This window comes from Saccopteryx bilineata, chromosome 3 (genome assembly GCF_036850765.1).
Source record: "Saccopteryx bilineata isolate mSacBil1 chromosome 3, mSacBil1_pri_phased_curated, whole genome shotgun sequence".
Classification (NCBI taxonomy): Eukaryota; Metazoa; Chordata; class Mammalia; order Chiroptera; family Emballonuridae; genus Saccopteryx; species Saccopteryx bilineata.
Genome location: NC_089492.1, coordinates 289969633 through 289987761, shown reverse-complemented (window position 1 = coordinate 289987761; position 18129 = coordinate 289969633). Strand labels below are relative to the sequence as shown.

General features: G+C 61.7%; 1 protein-coding gene across 2 annotated transcripts in view; it reads right to left on the bottom strand.

Moving 5' to 3' along the window:
- NPHP4 (nephrocystin 4) overlaps positions 1 to 18129 on the bottom strand; it is an 86539-nt gene that overhangs the window by 499 nt on the left and 67911 nt on the right. For both annotated transcript variants that reach the window (XM_066270613.1, XM_066270614.1), the window contains 12 exons: positions 17630 to 17810; positions 13767 to 13892; positions 11113 to 11324; positions 8830 to 9056; positions 8584 to 8755; positions 7713 to 7796; positions 3705 to 3861; positions 3329 to 3414; positions 2785 to 2870; positions 1760 to 1931; positions 992 to 1171; positions 574 to 717 (listed from right to left, as the gene is read on the bottom strand). In XM_066270613.1, the coding sequence (XP_066126710.1) occupies positions 574 to 717; positions 992 to 1171; positions 1760 to 1931; positions 2785 to 2870; positions 3329 to 3414; positions 3705 to 3861; positions 7713 to 7796; positions 8584 to 8755; positions 8830 to 9056; positions 11113 to 11324; positions 13767 to 13892; positions 17630 to 17810 (1827 nt within the window). The remainder of the gene's footprint in view (positions 1 to 573; positions 718 to 991; positions 1172 to 1759; positions 1932 to 2784; positions 2871 to 3328; positions 3415 to 3704; positions 3862 to 7712; positions 7797 to 8583; positions 8756 to 8829; positions 9057 to 11112; positions 11325 to 13766; positions 13893 to 17629; positions 17811 to 18129) is intronic.

Genomic DNA, 18129 nt, shown 5'->3' with positions numbered 1-18129 from the left:
GAAGCTTCCACGCACCACACGTGTCTTCTCCAGCAGAGCAGCTCACACGGCCTCCGTCCTGAGGCGGGGTTTTGGCAGCCTGGCCCCGAGGCGGGGGGCCTCCAGGCACGGGCTGTCTGAGCTGCGGTCCCCTCCAGTGACATGCCCAGCAGACCACCTTTATGCTCCTGGGAAATGCCTCCCAACCCCAGAAACACCCTCTACTGACAGCTGGGATCGGCCAAACATTCCTTAAAATGTTCACGACAGATGAGGGTCAACTTGTGGGGCGGTTCTAGTTAAGACTGTGGAGAGACCTCAGGGGAGGCCGGTCACCAGTGCCCGGCCCCGGAAGCAGTGTCCTGACGAGGGACCCGGGGGTCTCAGAGACAAGGGCAGAGGAGCTCACCAGGGGGTCCCTGCCTGTCCAGGTACCGCACCAAGCGTAGGACGCCTGGCCCACCTCCCAGGACTTTCTGAAGACAGCCCGTGATTAGATGGGACTGCTCCCAGCTGTGGTGGTGACCAGCGACCTTCAGTCCCCGTGCCCAGGGGTCCGGGGAGAGGCAGAGCCTCAGGGCCGCCCCCACGCACCTGAAAGGTGTCCTCCTTGAACCGCAGCAGCTCAGGGTGGTCGCTGTGCAGGCGGTAGGTCCGCCGGGAGGGGTAGGGGTTTGTGTAGGTGATCTGCTTGTCAGCGCCCTTCCTGTCCCCCGCAGCCATCGTGATCTCAAAGGCCTGTGGGGAGAGTGGCTGGGGGCGCAGGCTCCTTCTCCAGGCGTTTCCAGAGCCTGCTCAGCGCAGGGGCCCTCCACACACAGGACAGACAAGCCCTCGGGGCACCCGGTGGAGGCGCCCACAGCACAGGGGCAGCCCCTCGCCGCACCCAGGATAGGGGACAGGAGGAGGAAGCTCCCGCCTCGATCCAGCAGGCCTGGGTGGAGGGACCAGGTAACGCTCAGGGAGCACACCGCCCCGTACCTCACGGCCCACGCACATCACCCTTCCATACCTTGGAAATGAGGGGCGGGCGGCAGGACAGGCACACGAGCCACGAGGCCACCAGCTGGTGGAAGTCTATGTCGACCACGTTGAGGTGCACGAAGCGGCTGCCCGCCCGCTGGGGCCTCACGCTCACATGCAGGTCCTGCACCCCGTGGGGCGGCAGCACAAACACACCTCTGGGGTCCGTCTTCAGGAACCACAGAAAGAAGCGGGTGGTGATGAGGGGCTTTCCAGCACACCCTCCAACAGACTGAACCCCAAGGAAGCCCGCTGCCCAGGGGGACACCCTGCTGTTGGGGGACGGGACTGCACGGCCGGCATGAGGTCAGCAGGGCCAAGTGAAAGCGCAACATCTGCAGCTAGACCCAACCCCTCGTCAGGCGGGGCCAGGGTGTCTCACATCTGTGACATGCCCACAGCAGGTACCTCCCCTCCCGTGAGGCGGCGACCCCGGGAGTTTCACCAGCTCGCCGGCAGCTGCACAGCTGCGGTCACACCGATCCTGGAGTTACTGTTAATGCTCACCTTCCGGTGAATCTAAAGCTGGCCCTTGGGGATTTACCTGCTGCGTGTCCCAGATGGCGCAGTGGGTGGAGGAGTCTGGATAAGACTCCACACACTGCTGTAGTCACACAGGCGCTGGGGGCCTGTCCTCGGGCCCAAACACTGAGCTGAGCCCGACACCCCGGTCCTGCCCCGTCTGTCCCCAGGTGGGGTGAGGGTGGGCAGAGGCGGGAGGTTACTGAAGGCATCCAGCACCCCCAGAAGGCCGTACCGTCAGCTCCTGTGGGTGCGAGGTGAAGGCTCTCACTTTCCGAACCGTCTGTGTTCCCCGGAGGACGAGGGACAGGCGGGTCCGTTGGCCTGTGACACAGGAGACGTCCACGCGCTGCAGGGCGTGGAGATAGACCTGCCATATCTGGACAGGCGTCACCAGCCAGCGATCCCTGCGAGGGACGGACGCCAGGAGGGAGCTGAGAAGGCTGCCCGGAGGACCAGGCCGCACGGCTGTCTCCGCCCAACCACAACCCCTCCTAAGCGGAGGCTCTTGGGTGGGACTGCAGCTCAGGCGTCACTCTGACTGCACAGGACACCAAGAATGAATGACAATGTGGCCTAGCAGATATGCACCCTGGGCAGCTTAAATCTCAATCCAGACTGGAGGCAAGGCCCGTGGGCAGCTCGCAATCACGAGCTTGGAGGTGGCAGGCCTGAGGCTGCCGGATACAGACGTGTCACTGTAGAAAGGGCTCAGTGGCACATCCCCTCAGCATCATTCTGCGGACTCCACGCCTGCGTGTCCCCAGACCCGTGACAGGTCCGGACACAGGCTGCCGCTGCCCTGTTCTCGGAAGCGGAACCGACACCTCACCTCGTACCGTGTTCAAGTCCTCAGCGGGCAGGGAGACAACACTTGCGAGGAATGGGGAGGGACCAGGGTTACTGCAATGGGGTGAGGGGAGCAGAGCCGCCTGGGTCAGTCCCCAGTCTCTCCATCGGCCGGGGTGGGGTGGGGGCACTGGGCCAATACCCCCAGACTCCAGGACGGAACACTGGCAGGGACGCGGGTGTCTGGGCACTGAATGAGGGCCAGAAGCTGCCTCGATTTCCTGTCCTTGGTGGGCTCTGGGCACACTGTCCCTCAAGCCATCAGTGCCGCCCTGAGCCGAGGGTGCAATCTGCCAGGCCCAGCCCGCCCGCACGAGCTGAGAAAGAGCCCGCTGGCCCACTCCCCGCGCTCAGCGCCCGCTGCCTCCTCTCCGCCTCCCACGGCTGCTGACGCCAGGTCCATGCACTCACGTGTAGATGGAGACAAAGAAGTCTTTGCTCTCTGGGCTGGGACCACTCGCCACCTTGAGGAACACGTCCCGCGGCTCCCCCGGGCCCTGCCGGACAGTGGGGCGTCCCAGGATGCTGCCGCAGCCTCTGGCAGATCCAGCCCCCCCCCGCCCCCCGCAAGCCATAGCCAATGTGAGCCGGGCCCCCGACATGTTTCTAGTTTTCTGTCCTACTCAGAATTCACGGCTGTTTTCACTGTGAAAGAGAAAACCATTAACTTCCTGATTTTCTATTGAGTCCAAGTTACATTCGCAGGGGCTGCAGCCAGGGTCCCGGGCGACCGTCACGCCCTGACGGTCAGCAAGTGCCCTCGTTAGCATCGCACATCACCACCTCGCCTCAGATAACCAAGGAACTGGGCTGCCAGCCGGAAAAACAGCCACCCGTCCACAAAGCTCTCATGGGACGGCAAATGGCCACTTCACTGAAATGTGCACTGAGGAGCTGGCAGACCGGGCACAGGCGCAGCGGGCAGCGCTGGGCAGGACTAAGCTAAGCGACTCACCATGCTCTGAGTCTCGCAGATGACGTTCGGGTCGCTGCATCGGACGTGGACTGGGAGCTCCTCACCCGGCGTTCCCACAGGAGCACCTGGAGCGGAAAATAGCAAAACCAACATCTCTTCTGGGCAGGTGGGGCCAGCACAGGTGCTGAGAAGATGGCATGCCACGCTACCCACCCACACCTGTGTGGAGACTGGGCTCTGTGCCCGGCTGCCTCCCGGGGATGCATCCGAAAGCAGTGGGCAGAGTCAGCGCCAGTGCTAGGAGCACAGGCTCAGATCCGAGGCTTCGCTCGGTCCTCCCTGTCACCCTTGAGGAAAAGCCTTTCCCCACCCGTGGAACCCACAAAATGCCAGCCACAGGACGGTGGGGACCTGCCTGGAAGCATGTGCCCGGGGGGCAGGCGGATGGCCTTCTTCAGGAAGGTGAGCTCCGGGTGGTAGAAGCGGAAGACCTGGTCCACCACGTGGGGCTGCGGCTGCACCGTCAAGCAGAGCACGGCGATGGGCTTGCCGTTGCCGGCCCGAAACACCACCTGCAGGTAGCCACAGTGCAGCGCTACAGGGCCTCCGCGGTCCTCTTGGCCCCCACGCGGTGCAGCACCGGCCTGACCAGAGACAGGCAGTCTGCAGAGCAGGTGCCCATGCCGCGGTGGGGATGGTGCTCAGCACAGGGTCCGCACGTGGACGTGTTTCCCCATGTAGGTCACATGCAGCTGCTGCTCCTGCTCTTCCTGCTGAATGAGTCACACGCCTGGGGCAGCGGACAAGGTCTGCACCCAGTGTCACACATAGCTACAGCCACCCCCTCCCCCGCACACCCGCTGTGTGTGTGCCGGGTAGGGTGTGTGAAGGGGGCTCCCCAGGGCCCTGGTAAAGCCCCAGGGGAGCACGTTGGAGCCTTGCTTCCAGACGGGAAAAGGATACTGAGCTGATCAAAAGCGCTAGAAATAGTACAAATTTCCTCTGTAAACAAGTTTCTTACTAACTTGGTTTGCACAAGTGACAGGGTGGCTATCTCTGCTCCATGACTCGGTCTGGCCCAACGAGTGCTCTGGGCCTGGAAACAAGGCCAGACCGCCAGACGGGCCTTCCACATGGGAAGGGTGTTCTTCTGCTCAGGCCAGTTTCACTGTGAGAGCTTTAGATGCACACTTAAAACGGTAAATATGCAAAAACGCGTTTACGTCACATACTAACAGGACAGCCACCGCGAGCCCCCGCTTGGACCCAGCGTGCCACCCACCCGGCTGAGCCTTTGTGCCCATGCCCCAGCCCCGCTTGGCATGCCAGGGACTCGGAGCTGAGGAGCAGCGGGAGGAAGGACGATGGCACCCAGCCACCATGTCACTGGGGTCTGCTCTGCGGTTTCACCAGCACAGCTGCCTACGCTGCTGACGGCGCTCGGGCCCCCTCCTGTGGCGCCTCCACACGGCATGTGAGCGGCACATTCCCCCCACGGAAATGCCAGGCCCGAGGGTAGCGGCTGGCTGCCGGCTCCCTGCTGGCCCTTCTAGAGCCCAGAGCAGCGTGGGGGCAGCACGCGAGGCCCTGCTGAGGCCACACCCCACCTTTGCAGAACCTGCAAACGCAGCTGAGTTCTCAGACAGAACTCACATTCCCCACACTTTCTGTGACACTAGCAAGTTCCAAAAGAGTTGATGACATTTGTATGGGTCAGAGAATGGTCCATCGGTACAAAATGGGCCAGGTCCTTCGGAGAGGGACTCAGCAAAACTGCACACGTGTAGCCTGTGACAGCAAGGCTAGGAACAGCTGGAAGTCCAGTGCTGGGGGACAGCCAGGCAAGTGCTGAGCAGCCATCCTCACAACAGAGCTCCAATGTTACAGTGAACCAGGTTGAGCTCCGTGTCCTCCCCGCCAGGGGTCTCAGGACCATGTCCCTGCTCTGCACACGCACACATGCACATGTGCACATACATGCATGCACACATGCACACATGCATATACAGAGAAGAGGGGTGGGGAAGGAAGCAAGTTCTTTCTGCATACAGCTCATTTTATAGTTTGGTTGTGGACTCACGTAAACATTTTTAACTAATTTAAAAACTAACTTTTAAAGGATCTCTATATATTAAAAACGACTGAAACACGCACATCTAGCTCCACAGCAGTGGGTGGCGTGCCACCCAGGAAGAATCCTGAAGCTCTGAGACCTCTGAGCCTGCGGCGCCTTCAGCACTGACATTCTGAGATGCACACGCACACAGACACCGCCAGCGGCCTCATGGCCGAGGGGGCTGACCAGCGTGCTCGGTGCTCTGGTTATCCTCAGGGGAAGTGAGCAAACAGGTAAAACAGGCAAACACAAGGAAGGTGAGGAGGCCGCCATCTCCCCTGCAGAGATGGGAACTCAAACTGGAGGGAAGGGCTGCTGAGGACGTCTTGAAGAGCTACCTGAACACGTGCAGGCGCTCACCGCAGGCTGTGCACATGTGTGCCGCCCACTCAGGCGTGTGCTCCTAGGCTCCCCCTGCCGGGGCCCCGGGGCCACAAGTGCACCCAGCACCCAGGTCTTGCTTCTGAACGCCTGCTCCACCAGACAGAGCCTTCGGTCGACGGCTGGTCCCAGACATGGAGTGGGCACAGCTCAGGGTGACTCTGGACCCCCACATGCCAGGCAGGCGGGCAGTGCTCAGAGAGGGACAGGGACATGTCAGAGGGCATAGGGGGCAGAGTGAAGCAGCTGTTACACAAACAATGGCGGCCACAAGCTGTAACCTACCGACTACAACAGGCATCCGGGTCCACAGCCGTCAGAAGTAAATCAGACACACAGAGGGGACGGTGGCAAAGCTCCGTTACTCAGGGTGCCGCCAAATGTGTGAGGAAGGAATAATAAAACCTGGGCATTGCCCACAGCAACCAAAATGCTAACAACCCTCCCAGCAGAGTCCCCGCTGGACGCAGAAGCCAGGGGCAATGTTTGCCGAGGAACACGAATCTTTACATAGTCTCGGCATCTCCTCACAAAGTCCTTATTAACTACTTTCTGATGATCAAGTACCGAATACCTCTTAATTAATTCTACAGTACAGAAGCCAGGCAGACCCTGTCGTCTCTACACGAGAGTGAATGTCGCCAGTCACGGCCCGTCAGCACCGCATCCCTCCCAACGCAAGGCTCAGGGGAGACGCAGCAAAGCTCCCGGCCTCCCGCCCAGGACCAGAAGTGGAACCTCAACACCAGCAAATGTCAGACACACCCTAACTCAGACATTCTGCATGACAGCCGGCCTGCACACCTCAGAGGACCACGGCACAGAAGGCCGGGAGGCGGCAGTGCGCTGGCAGGCAGAGACCGGCTATAGGACCACACGCGCCACGTGGACACCTCGGGACCCTTGCTGTCATGCTGACGGGGCCGGACGCGGCGTGTCAGGGCAGCTTCCTGATCTCCATGGCTCCACGGAGGCCGCGGCACAGGCCACCCTTACTTTCGGGACACGCCAGCTCTGAGTCTCACGCAGCCGCGGGCGCCACGGCCACAGCCGGCCCTCACACTGTCAGAGCAACCACGGACAGGGGAGCTATAGGCAACGTGCCCACAACTGGAAATCGGGGGAGATGCAGAAATTGTACTATTCTTGCAACTTTTCTCTAACTTTAAGATTATTTCCAAATAAAAGGTTTAAAAAGAACGGCACCGGAACTAACTTGGAAGGGATGGCCCCAGCCCGAGAGGGGACGGTCTCAGCACCAGGGCCTCGCGGATGAGAAACCCAGCAAATAAACACCGAGCTCTTACTGAGACCTCCACCTCTGGAGGGCTCGGGCACTGCTCATTATGCTGAAACTTGGTAAATGAAAGGCGAGAATCTCGCAGCAACCCCAACCTTCCGGCAGGAAGCGCGTCAGGGCCACCGGAGTGCGGACAGGAAGCGGATCACAGACGAGTCACGCTAAGTGCGGGAGAACGAGAGCTGAGGGCCACCACAGCATCCAGGGCCATGGGCAACGGCCCTTAGGTGGTCGCGTGATGCCACCCAGCCCCGTGGCCTCCGCAGGTGCCTACAGCTGCAGAGATGTGAGGATCGGGGGCATGAAGGTGGCGGCTTCACAGCCAGCACCAAGGGCTGCAGGTGCTGAGTGCCCGGGGAGACGCTGCCACACTAGACGCCCGCTGGCAGCTGTGCCAGAGTCTGGCTAAAGCTCTCACTGCCCTCTTGGGACGTGAAGGTCCACCTCTGAGCTCCCGGCCCCCACTGCCAAACCCCCTCCAGGAGGTGCGAGAAGGGCCGTGGAGCCCCCGAAAGGCCCGAGAAACAGCGGACCCCACAGACTTTGCTCGGCCCACAGAGGACACGCGGCCCGCACCCCAAGGCCTGGCGTATGTCAGGATCAAGGTTCCACCTTCTGCCCCTCACCTTGGCGTGTCTGGTGGGCATTGTGCTGGACTTCCCAGGTGCACCGGGGTCCGTGCCCTTCTCGGATTTCAGTTCAGTGGCAGCCTGTGGGGAACCGTCAGCAAGGCAGGTCACGACGGAGTCCGGGGTGACCAGTGCTGCCTCCTACTTGGAGGAGCTTCCACCAGAAGGAACAGCTGCCACCCAGGGTCTCGCTGGCTCTCATAGGACGCTCTGGGTGGCTGCTATAACCAGCACAGAGGCACTGTGGAGGCTGCGTGAGCCGTCAAGGGAGGAGGCCCATGTGCCCACCCAGCTCTGCCTGAAGCCAGAGCCTGACGACCTCACCATCATCCTTACAACCCTCGTCCCCAGGGTGCACCCCAGAGCCTGCAGGGAAATCAGTGAGCCCCTCGGGCTCCTCCGACCATTCCAGGGGTAAGCATCATTCACAGAACAAACCCCACTGCATGCATACACACACGCACACACACTCACAAGCCCCTCACATCCTCACGAGAAACTGCAGTTCCTGCATCTGGGTGAAGGGCACACCTAACAACACAAGTGGGTGAGCAGCCCCAACTGGAGAGTCAGAAGCCGGGGGGATTCGGCCCATTGGCTCCCCTGAGGTCTAGGAAGCCCCTCCACCAGCTAGGGAGACAGACGGACTCCAACACCAGGCCTTTCACCACACCGGCCACGTAAGCAGGAAGCATGAATGTCTGGGCCACGTGCACGGCGTGGGCGCCAGGGCACGCGCATGAGGACACGCAGAGGCGACAGCGGTCCCACCCCAGACAGACTCTCCAGTTCGCCCGGCTGTCTGCCCGACAGGATGCTCCCTGAGCCTGACGCCCAGCCCCCTCGGCTCCGGAAGAGCGCCCCCTACCTGCACCACAGAGAAGATCTGGTATTTGAAGGGGACGTGGGCGGTCTCCCGGGGGCGCAGGAAGAGCTGGGGCGCGAGGCTGCCCCGCAGGCGGAACATGTCCTCCTCCACCGGCGTGTGCACGTTGGCCGCGTCTTTGAGGTGTCTCCACTCACGGCTGTCCAGGACAAGGCTGGGGGGGGGGCGCAGAGTGAGCAGGAGGGCTCTCCCTCCCCCAGGAGGCCCCGCCGCACAGAGCTGGCCCACCTGAGCTCAGGGTTGTCCACCTCGATCGTTACGGTGTGCTGCGTGTTGTGGGGGTTCCTGAGCGCGAACTCGAAGAACTCGGCGGTGCCCAGAGTGGCATGGATGGTGTGCTCCGTGGTGAGGGCCAGGCTCAGCGCGCTGGCGATGCTCTGAGCCTTCAGGCGCTCCCGGTAGGCGGCGATGACCTGCAGGTCCCGCGCGTGCTGCGCCCGGGCGCTCTGCTGAGCCTGCGAGACACAAGGGCCTGACCGGGGCTGCCGTGCTGGGCATGCGCCCCTTCTCTAGGGCTAGGCTCGAGTCACCTTCCCCCACGCCTGCCCCGAACACCAAATTTCTTCAGGAATCACCACTGCCCCTCCCTCACATGTGGGCTGGATGGGGCCTCTGGCCTCCAGCACCAGAGAACAGAACGGGGCATGCCTGTCCGTCCACATGGACGGCAGCAGGCACCGCCAGCTTCTCTCAGCCCACAGGTGGTGTATCTGTACCTGTGGGAAGGGGGGTCTGCCCCACAAGCTCCTGATGTCGACAATCAACCACCAACTACCCCACACACACTCATGAGGCTGGCATGGGTGCCGTGGGGAACTACAACCAGAGGTTTCCAACAAGAGAAGAGAATGACTTCAAAATTAAGACAGGTGACCAGCTCCCACCCGGGTCCCCGATGTGGCAGCAGGAGCCGTCTACAAGCAGAGTCCCTCGGAGGGACATGTCCTGACCTGACTGAGCTCCAGCCGGGCCCAGATGACTGGCACACGGCCTGGGTCAGGCTCACCCACAGGTCCTCCGTCCACCCTCCTTCCTCAGCTGCCGTGACTCAGTGGGCTGGCCACCAGGTATGTTCTAGGCTGGAGACTGTGAGCCTCCCACTACAAGTGCAGCCCATTGGGGCTGCTCTGTGAGGTCCAGGACTGGAAGGGCCACCCCCATGCTGGGACCTCCAAACATCACGAGGCCTAGACGTCAGAAGGAAAAGGCCGACTGAACGCCTTTGGACTTGGACTCAAAAGGCGAGACTGACTTCAGTTCCTTAGGACAGTGACTTGCCAACACCCACGTCAGCCTTCCCCCAGCAGTGGAGCAGAGCCTCCCATTTCTGCCCAGGCCCGTGAACCCGGGAGGGTGGTCATGTTCACGCTCGGGGCCGCCCTAGGTGAGCTTTTTATTACAGCGTCTCAGAGGAGTGGACCTCTGACAAACTGTGTGGCCCCAGGGCCAGAGTGGTTTTGTAACCTGGTATCGAGACCCCGGATAGCCACGCACCAGACGGGGGAAAGCGGCGGGTGGACATGTGACCCTGAGGTTGCTAATGGCCGCTGTGTCCTGTCCTGCCTCCTCCCAGACCACAGAGGAAGTTCTTAGCCTGACCCCTGGCCTCCCTCCACCCCATCAGAGACGGGGCAGCGTATCTGACAGAGTTCCAGAGCATAAGCCAGGCGGGCACAGCCCTGCCCTCTGTCTCCTCTTCCTGTCGAGACCATCCGCCTGGAGATAGCATCGGGGTGCACGCTGCTCCTGCCAGGGGGTGCGCTCGGTGAGGAGGTCCTGCCTGCAGCCGTCGGGCACCACCCGACTGCGGAGCTTGTGGGTGAGCTCCAGGCTCAGGGTCGGGAGCCCCTCGCCCTCAGGTGCCGGGAGCCCCTCGCCCTCAGGTGCCGAGAGCCCCTCGCCCTCAGGTGTGGGAGCCCCTCGCCCTCAGGTTCCAGCCAGCTCCACCACCAGCTCGCGTGGCGGTCCTCAGCACAACGGGCAATACGCTGGCCTCCCTCTGCTGTGCTCCCGTCTGACCTCCGAGCTCACACCCAGGCAGGAAATGGTGATGGCACTGAGGACCCCTGGGACCCCGACACCCGGGCCACGAACCCCACTATGGGCCCCAGCCGCAGGTTCAAGGACAGGCCACGACCATTCCGAGCAGAGAGATGGCCATTTGCTGGAGTTTCTGGGCTAGAAGGAAAGCCCTCTTCCGTGGCACCTGACAAGGGATGGCGACACGCAACATGGCACAAGTGCCACCCGTCTGCAGTGAGGGGTGAGGGGTGGGATGTCACTGGAGTGGCCCACACATCTGCTTTTACCAAAACTCCCTGGTCATTCTGACGGGAAAGTGACCCTTGGTGGCTGAAAAGTCCACGCTCTCACATCCTGAAAACAGGATCTGGGAGGAAGCGGAGACCTTCGCGGGAGAAGGGAGGGGAGGGGAGGCCAGGCTGCTCCGCTCACGATGACGCCTAGTCCTGCTCGGCGCCCCAGGGGAAGTGCGGTGGATGGAGCGCTCACCAGCACGCCGGTCCTGTAGCAGCTGAGCCCGCCCGCCAACTCCTGCAGACGCACGGTCCGCATCCGCTCCAGCTTGCGCCTGCGGACGGCGTCCCCCTCTTGGCCGGCAGCCTGGGGCCCCCGGCTCCCCGGCGGTGTGAGGGTGAACAGCATGGCCGCCAGCTCGCTGTCCACGTCCGTCAGCTTCTGGGCCTGGACCACATTCTTCACCCCTAGAAGGTTCAAAGAGGAACCAGAAGTTAAAGTGCATAGTTCCGTCCTTTTCAACAGATGCCCCCAGAAGGGAGCTCAAAGCGTCACTCCTCTGCATGGTGTAAGGTGAACAAGACAGAAATGACAAAACTGGTCCCTACAGCATCCCTCCTTACCAGCCTTGCAAACACAAGGAATTCTGATCTTGGCCCTTAGACCAGGTTCATCAATGCACCACAAGGTGACCTCATAGGGGGAGATGGTCAGTGTTCTAGAAGCTCGGGCTCCCAGGACACTCGAGTCGGGCAACCCCTCAGCCAGGGCGGCCCACCTTGCTCACAGACAGCCACGCAGGAGCAGTGCTCAGAGCTCAGGCGCACCATCCCGTCATGTGCTCACCACCCTGCGGCCGTGGGGGGCGGTCATGAGCCCCGAGCTCAGAGCAGGCCTCGGGGGCTCCGCTGGGGGTTCTCCTGGGCCAGAGCCTCACGGCCAGTCGTGGCGGGCGGCACTCAGACCAGGCCAGGCTCCCAAGCTCATGCCCTTCGGGGGGGGGGGGGGCTGTACCCGGTCCCTGGACGTGCGTGCCTTGGACAAAGCAGAAACGGCTCGGCAGTCATGGGAGCTTCACTTTGTTTCTTCCGTCAGTGGCCGTGCCGGTAACAAAGCCGCATGTGCCACATCCCACACGGACACGAGATGCCCAGACAACCACACTGCCAGGCCGGCGGGCAGGGGAGGAGGAGCATCCCACCGGAGGGCTGGGGCCCTTACTGCCTCTCAGAACCCGGGAAGTCAGCGCGGCGGGCCCACTGTCATTGCGCGTCCACAGCACCGTGGCAGTGCTCCACGCGGTGGTCAGCAGCCTCCCCAATGCGCCCTCCTCCCTCTGTCACGAGTAAACAAGTGCCATTTCATTTCCAGGCTCCTTGCTGCCGTTCTATTTTAAAGCCGTTTAATGGCTTTTCCGATGGCTTGAGTCAGTGTGGACGTCTGACGTGGCTGCCCCAGGGGAGCATTCCCATGTTTCTGGGGCACAGGCTGCGGGGTGGGAGGGCCTGCCTGGGCGGGGCGGCCCCTGTGTGGAGGGACCCGGGTAGGAGGCCAGCAGCCTGCGGGGTCATCGGTGAGCGCTCTACTCAGAAGCACCCCCCAACCATGCCTCTCCCGGTCCCAGAGAAGCCAGAAACACGGTCCCATGACCACGTGGACTGCTCCGCTGAGCCAGGAAGCACTGAGAACCCTCGTAAACCACACGGCGTCCTAACCCCAAATCAGCCCAAGGAAGACCAGGCTTTCTGACGGAGCAACCGCTCTCTGGTTTTGGTCAGAAGGGACCAGAGGACTGATGACTCCTGAGTTCTCCATTCAGCCAGCAAACCCTCACCCACCACCCCGAGCTGCCTGGAGGAACCCCTGACCCCCAGGCCACGAGATTCCCAAATACTCTCAGCCTGTTTGGAGGGTGGGAATCCTCCCTGACTCGCATCCACTCTCGTGGTGGCCAGAGGGGCCAGCAGGGGATGGAGAAGCTGGCCCCAGAGCAGGAAACACCCTCCCCCCTAGCCCCGTGTGACCTTCCTTTGCCTCAGTTCCTGGAACACGGAAACGAGGAAGCTGGTCCAGCCACTCTCAGTCTGCCTGGGCCATGGGCCACGGGTGAGCACGCACCCCCACCCCAGAGAACATGCCAGGACCCACTGTTGTGGCTGGAGTTTCAGGGGATTCGTGAGATCCTCGCGCCCCTCCAAGATGGACCCAGAGGCACCAGAGTCCCACGGCCACAGCCCTAACTCCTTCCCGGAGCCCAGGGTCAAGGTCGACAGAGCCAGAGGATCGACAGCACAGGGAGCTCAGGGCAGACTGGGGGTCACCGAGGCGTGCAGGGTGGGGCGCGGAAGTGCTACGTAAAAGGACACGTCCCACTTTTCATCCCAATGACATTTTATACTCAGGTCTGTGGGTCATTTTAACGGGACAGAAAGACTTCTCTGCTGTGGGAAACACTGTCACTGAGCCCCGGTCTTTATTCCCCAAGCTTCATAACTACTGTTCCTCCTCTTCCCAACACGGAGGTTCAGATTCCCTCTTGGAAATCAGTCTGGGTTCACCCTGACCTTCTCACTTCCTCTTCCCTGCAGAAGAGCCACTAACCGAAAGCAAATGCCACTCACAGGACCGTAATTCCCCCACAAAATACCAGGCGGCTCCCACAGAGCCCGGTCTAGAGCGCCGGGTGTGACGAGCGCGGTGTACCCACGTGGCCCGCAGGCCCACTGAGGCCGGGCCCTCGGCAGGACGCTGGCAGCCACCACCCTGCCCCTGGTCCAGAGGGGCATGAACACCACCACACGTGTACACTCACACACACACCCACACAGCCTTCTCCCCATCGCTCTGCTCCGCCCCAGCCCACGCCAACCACACCCGTGCACGGCCCAGCCGCCCACCGGCCCACTCACGTCTCGGGCCCCCCCGCATGAGGAGGCTGCCTCCCTCGAAGCGGCTGGCTCCGTCGTTCGAGATGACCCGCAACCTGGAGGGTGGCAGCGAGCTGGGATGTCTCCCTCTCTGCTCACACGGGTGACCTGCGTGAAAACACCCGCAGGGACATTGGTGCCACACACGAGCCTGAGGGGACAGCCTGTGCCCCAGGAGGGGTCCAGGTTCCCGGTGGCCCAGCCGCGCCTCAGACCCACTAACCCGAGTCCACGCTCAGTTTTAAATCCACGAGTGAGAGACAGGGGTGGGAGCTTGTTCACCTCCAACTCCTTCTCTGGTTCCCTCTCCCTCCTTCCTTTCGGCCGCAGCCCGAACCCCCAGGTGAGGAAAGCTCACGGCGCCCGGAGCCTGCATGCAGTGTCTGCCCTCTCGCGTCTGGGACGCCTGGCAGCCCCGCGACGGGGCCCCGAGCGTCGCCGTGCTAGAGGAAGGCCGCTGCACACCCGGGCAGACGCCCAGCTCCACGTGCACCCGGGGGCACAGGGCCTCCGCGGCCTGGAACCTGCTCGGCTGTTCTCATGACGCTCGGGACAGACGGATCCAGGCCCAGAGGCAGAGCCCACGTCCCGCTTCCCTAGGCTGAACTGGAACAGCACCTCTGACCTGCCCGCGTCTGAGCGTTGGGGTGACGCACGTTTACCGCAGGAACGCCTCTCAGAAAGGACGGAATCCCCTCTGGGAAGCCCGCCCCCTCCGCGTGGACTTCTGCTCGGGGTCGGGCAGTACACAGTAGATGAGGTCAGTACATCTTCTGCCAAAGCAGAGTCACCTCGTCCCCATGGGACCTAGTTTGACCCTGACAACTTCTTGTCATCGCAGGACCTCACGCTCATCCCAAAGGAAAGAAGCTGGTGTCAGCACCCCTCATGGGCGTGAGCTTCCTCTCACCTGATACCCAAGCAGAACAGAGCTCCGAGCTGCTGGGCTCCCGGGCTGGCGAACCTGCCCACCGCCGGGCTAGGGCAGTGGTCACTGCTGGAAGGAACATGGCAACAAGACCCTGCCGAGTCCTCAAGGAGCCCCTGATCCACGAGGGAGACGACAGGTAGAGACAGCAGCGTGCTCCAGGCCCAGCCGCCAGCTCTGCCTCATGTCCCCTGCACCTCCCTGCTGTCTCTGCGACGGGATGACACGCCCCTGACCCAAGCCCTCCTTTCCAGCCACCAGCTCAGAGATGGTCCAGGCTCATGGTTCTGCACTGTTTGCTCCACATCAGGGGGGTGTGTGGCCCCACAGACCTTGGCAAGCTCTGTGCCCCATCCCAAGAACCCACTGCCCAGTCACCTGGCAGGGGGCACATGCCACCTGCACTCACTGTGGGCACAGTGGGCTCCTGCCTCACAGAAGGAAGCCAAAATATCCCACAGCTTTCTCCACCCCCAACCCTACGACTAGGGGTCCCCTGCATGGCAGGGGAGGCCGCCTCTGGTCCTGGACATCTACCTAAGATGAGCACAGCCTGCTCTGCACCTCAGAGACACGCAGACACCAAGGGAACCGCCGCAGGTCAGGACCTGGCCAGACAGCATGCAGAAGGTGCCCAGCATGCTCTGAGCTCGGGCTCTCAGGGCGACTGATCATTGTCACTGCAGCATATGGGACCAGCAGGACCGTGTGGTCCCCTCCTGGACAGATGAGGGGCGTCCCCGGGCTTCCTGCATTGTCCTTGGAGCGCTGGCTTGTTCACAGGATGGGATAATCAGCCAGAGAAGCTGTGTTTACACATGCACAGTGACTCGGGCACCGTACGGGGGGGCGGAGACGCCGTATTCCATCGGGGCACAGTTTTGCGTCTGAAATTACTGCCCTTTTTTTCCCCTTCAGTGAGACAGAGGTCACAGCTGGGACCAACAATCTGCTATGGCAGTCGACAGCCTCCACACACGCAGGGCTCCTGACGCAGCCGTGCGCTATTCCACAATACCACGGGGCAGAACACGCCACCACTGCCTGACCCCAAGCTGCAGTCATGGTGCTTACCCCCCGGTCGCCCTTCACCCTTGAGAACATGGGGACGTGAGCATGGACCCGGGGCTCTGGACAGCCCTGCCTCACTGGGGGGTAGGGGGGGCTAGGAAGGGCACAGATACAAGTGGTCACACTGCACAGCCAGGGTCATTGGGTAAAAGAAAGCAACACAGCTCCTGCGACGACCATGTGACCAAAGGTCACCGAGAGACAGCTGCAAAGCAGGCCACTGGTAGCGTCAGAAAGCTTGTCTGAGCCAGGAAGCCACCGAGCCCGAGGACGGCGCTCTCCCACAGAAAGAGCCACAGGGGACCCGGGGCGCCGGCAGCGAGGCTCCCGCGGCCTCACGCGCACTATGAACACGGGAGGCTCAGAACACTGCCCAAGGGAGGTGGAGCCGGGCACGGGCGTGGACTCTGCTGTCACCGGACGGCTCCACGGCCATCACCCACCCCGCTGACCTGTGCCTACCACTTGGTGCAGAACAACCAGGTTTGTAAAAGAATAAAAGCCACAACACAGTTCCCCCCCCAAAAAAAAAGCCAAAATTCACAGAGAAAAAATCGTGGCGTGCCACGCGGGGACAGGCCGCATGCGGCAGCGCCTTTGTGAACTGCTCCCTGTGCATGTCTGCACCGCAGCCTCAAGAGAGAGGGTGTCTCAGACTCTCCTTCCCATGAGCTTATCTCTCTCTTGCAGGCAAAGCATGAAAACGACAATTTAAGATAACACATAATGGAGCTAATCTTTCTTCTGAAGATAAGATTTTAACACCCGGAGTCACTGCACATTTGTGGGCTGGCGAATTAAACATAAAAATAACCAGCACGGTCCTAGAAGCAGAACACTTCCTGCAGCTCTGGGTCCGATGGGCTTGAGTAATGTCTGAGACTCACATGTGGCTCGCTGATTTCTCGGGGTCCTAATTGAGTTTTGCTGTTTCCACACTGTTTATTTTCCCAGGCGCCGTGGATCCTGCGTTTGTAAACAAGCAGGCAGCCACCTCGAACCCCGACTTAATGAGCTGTGCGCACCTGCTGCTGCCCCGCCGCCGCCCCCGTGCTGACGCTCGCCATGTGGCCCACGGGACCCGGCCGCTGAGCTCAGGCTGAGCTTTGAAGAATAGAAAGTTCCCCAATAAAACAACCGTGGTTTGAGCCCCGTCCAGACAGACACAGCTCCACAAAACCCAACCGCGCGGGTTCGTCCAGCTTTCAAGTTTGTCCCCGAAACCCTAACCCCCCCCCACAGTCCCCTCAGGGAAGGCTGAGTGGGGGACTTGTCACCGGCCCACAGGAGCCTTTACTGGGCCTCGGCCCTGAGCTGGCTCTGTCTCCTGTCCTGTCACAGGTCTTGGTCACGCCCTGCACAGGGGAGGGGGAGGCTCAGCACTGTCTCCCTGCGGAGCAACTAGCGGGACACCGTGTGACGTAAGGTCAAGGTGTTGGGCTCTAAAGAGGTGTCTTTCTCCATCCCTGTCCCCACGCTGGGTGGAAGGTCAGGAAGGTCTCTCCCTCCGCTCCCCCTCCACGAGGCAGTTCCGTCGGTAACGCTCCCAGTGAAAAGCTCATGGTCACTGTGTTTGAGGACTGTCACAGCAGGCAGCATCGAGATGCAAAATGTAGGCTAGGCCATGACAACTAGCAATCCCAAGTCCTGACCAGAAATCAGGAACACCAAACAACTGGTGCCAGGGCAGGCTCAGCGGTCAAGCTAGTAAGAGTTTTTCTGAATTCCTGACCATATGATGCCCACAGTATGGCCGGTGCCCTGAGGGAGCTCACGTCCCTGTTGGGAAGACGGGTGGCTGCCCAGGAAATGACACGAGACCAGAGAAAACTGCCGGGACTCTTACCCACATTGGCCAGGGTCAGGTGCAGACGGCCCTTCACCACTGTGTGGACCCCGATCGGCTTGATGCCGCCAAACCCGGTCACATCTCCACTCAGAACCATCGCGTCCTGCTCGTACTCGGTGGCCACGACCTCGAGCTCATGCGAGACCTGCACGGCCGGCCGCCCCTGGCGGAGGAGGTGCTGCAGAGGAGAACAGCTGGTCGGGACGGGCGGGGCAGGACCACCTCCCTCTGAAAACCGTGTCACTGACGCTGGCCGGGCCTTCCCCACGGGCTCTTGAGTGAAGGGCAATGCGATTCAGCCCGGGGTCAACACCAGGGCGCCACCCCAGGGAGCCCCTCCATGCGGCCTCAGGTCAGTGAAGTGAGCAGCAGTGGGGCGCTGGTGGCAGCCGTCACTGTCACCCTAAGGATGTGGTGTGGTCGTCACCCTCAGAAAATGAGCTGCAGATGTGGGCAGAGGCAACTTCAAGATGGTCTGCCACGTTTGTGACAAGGAA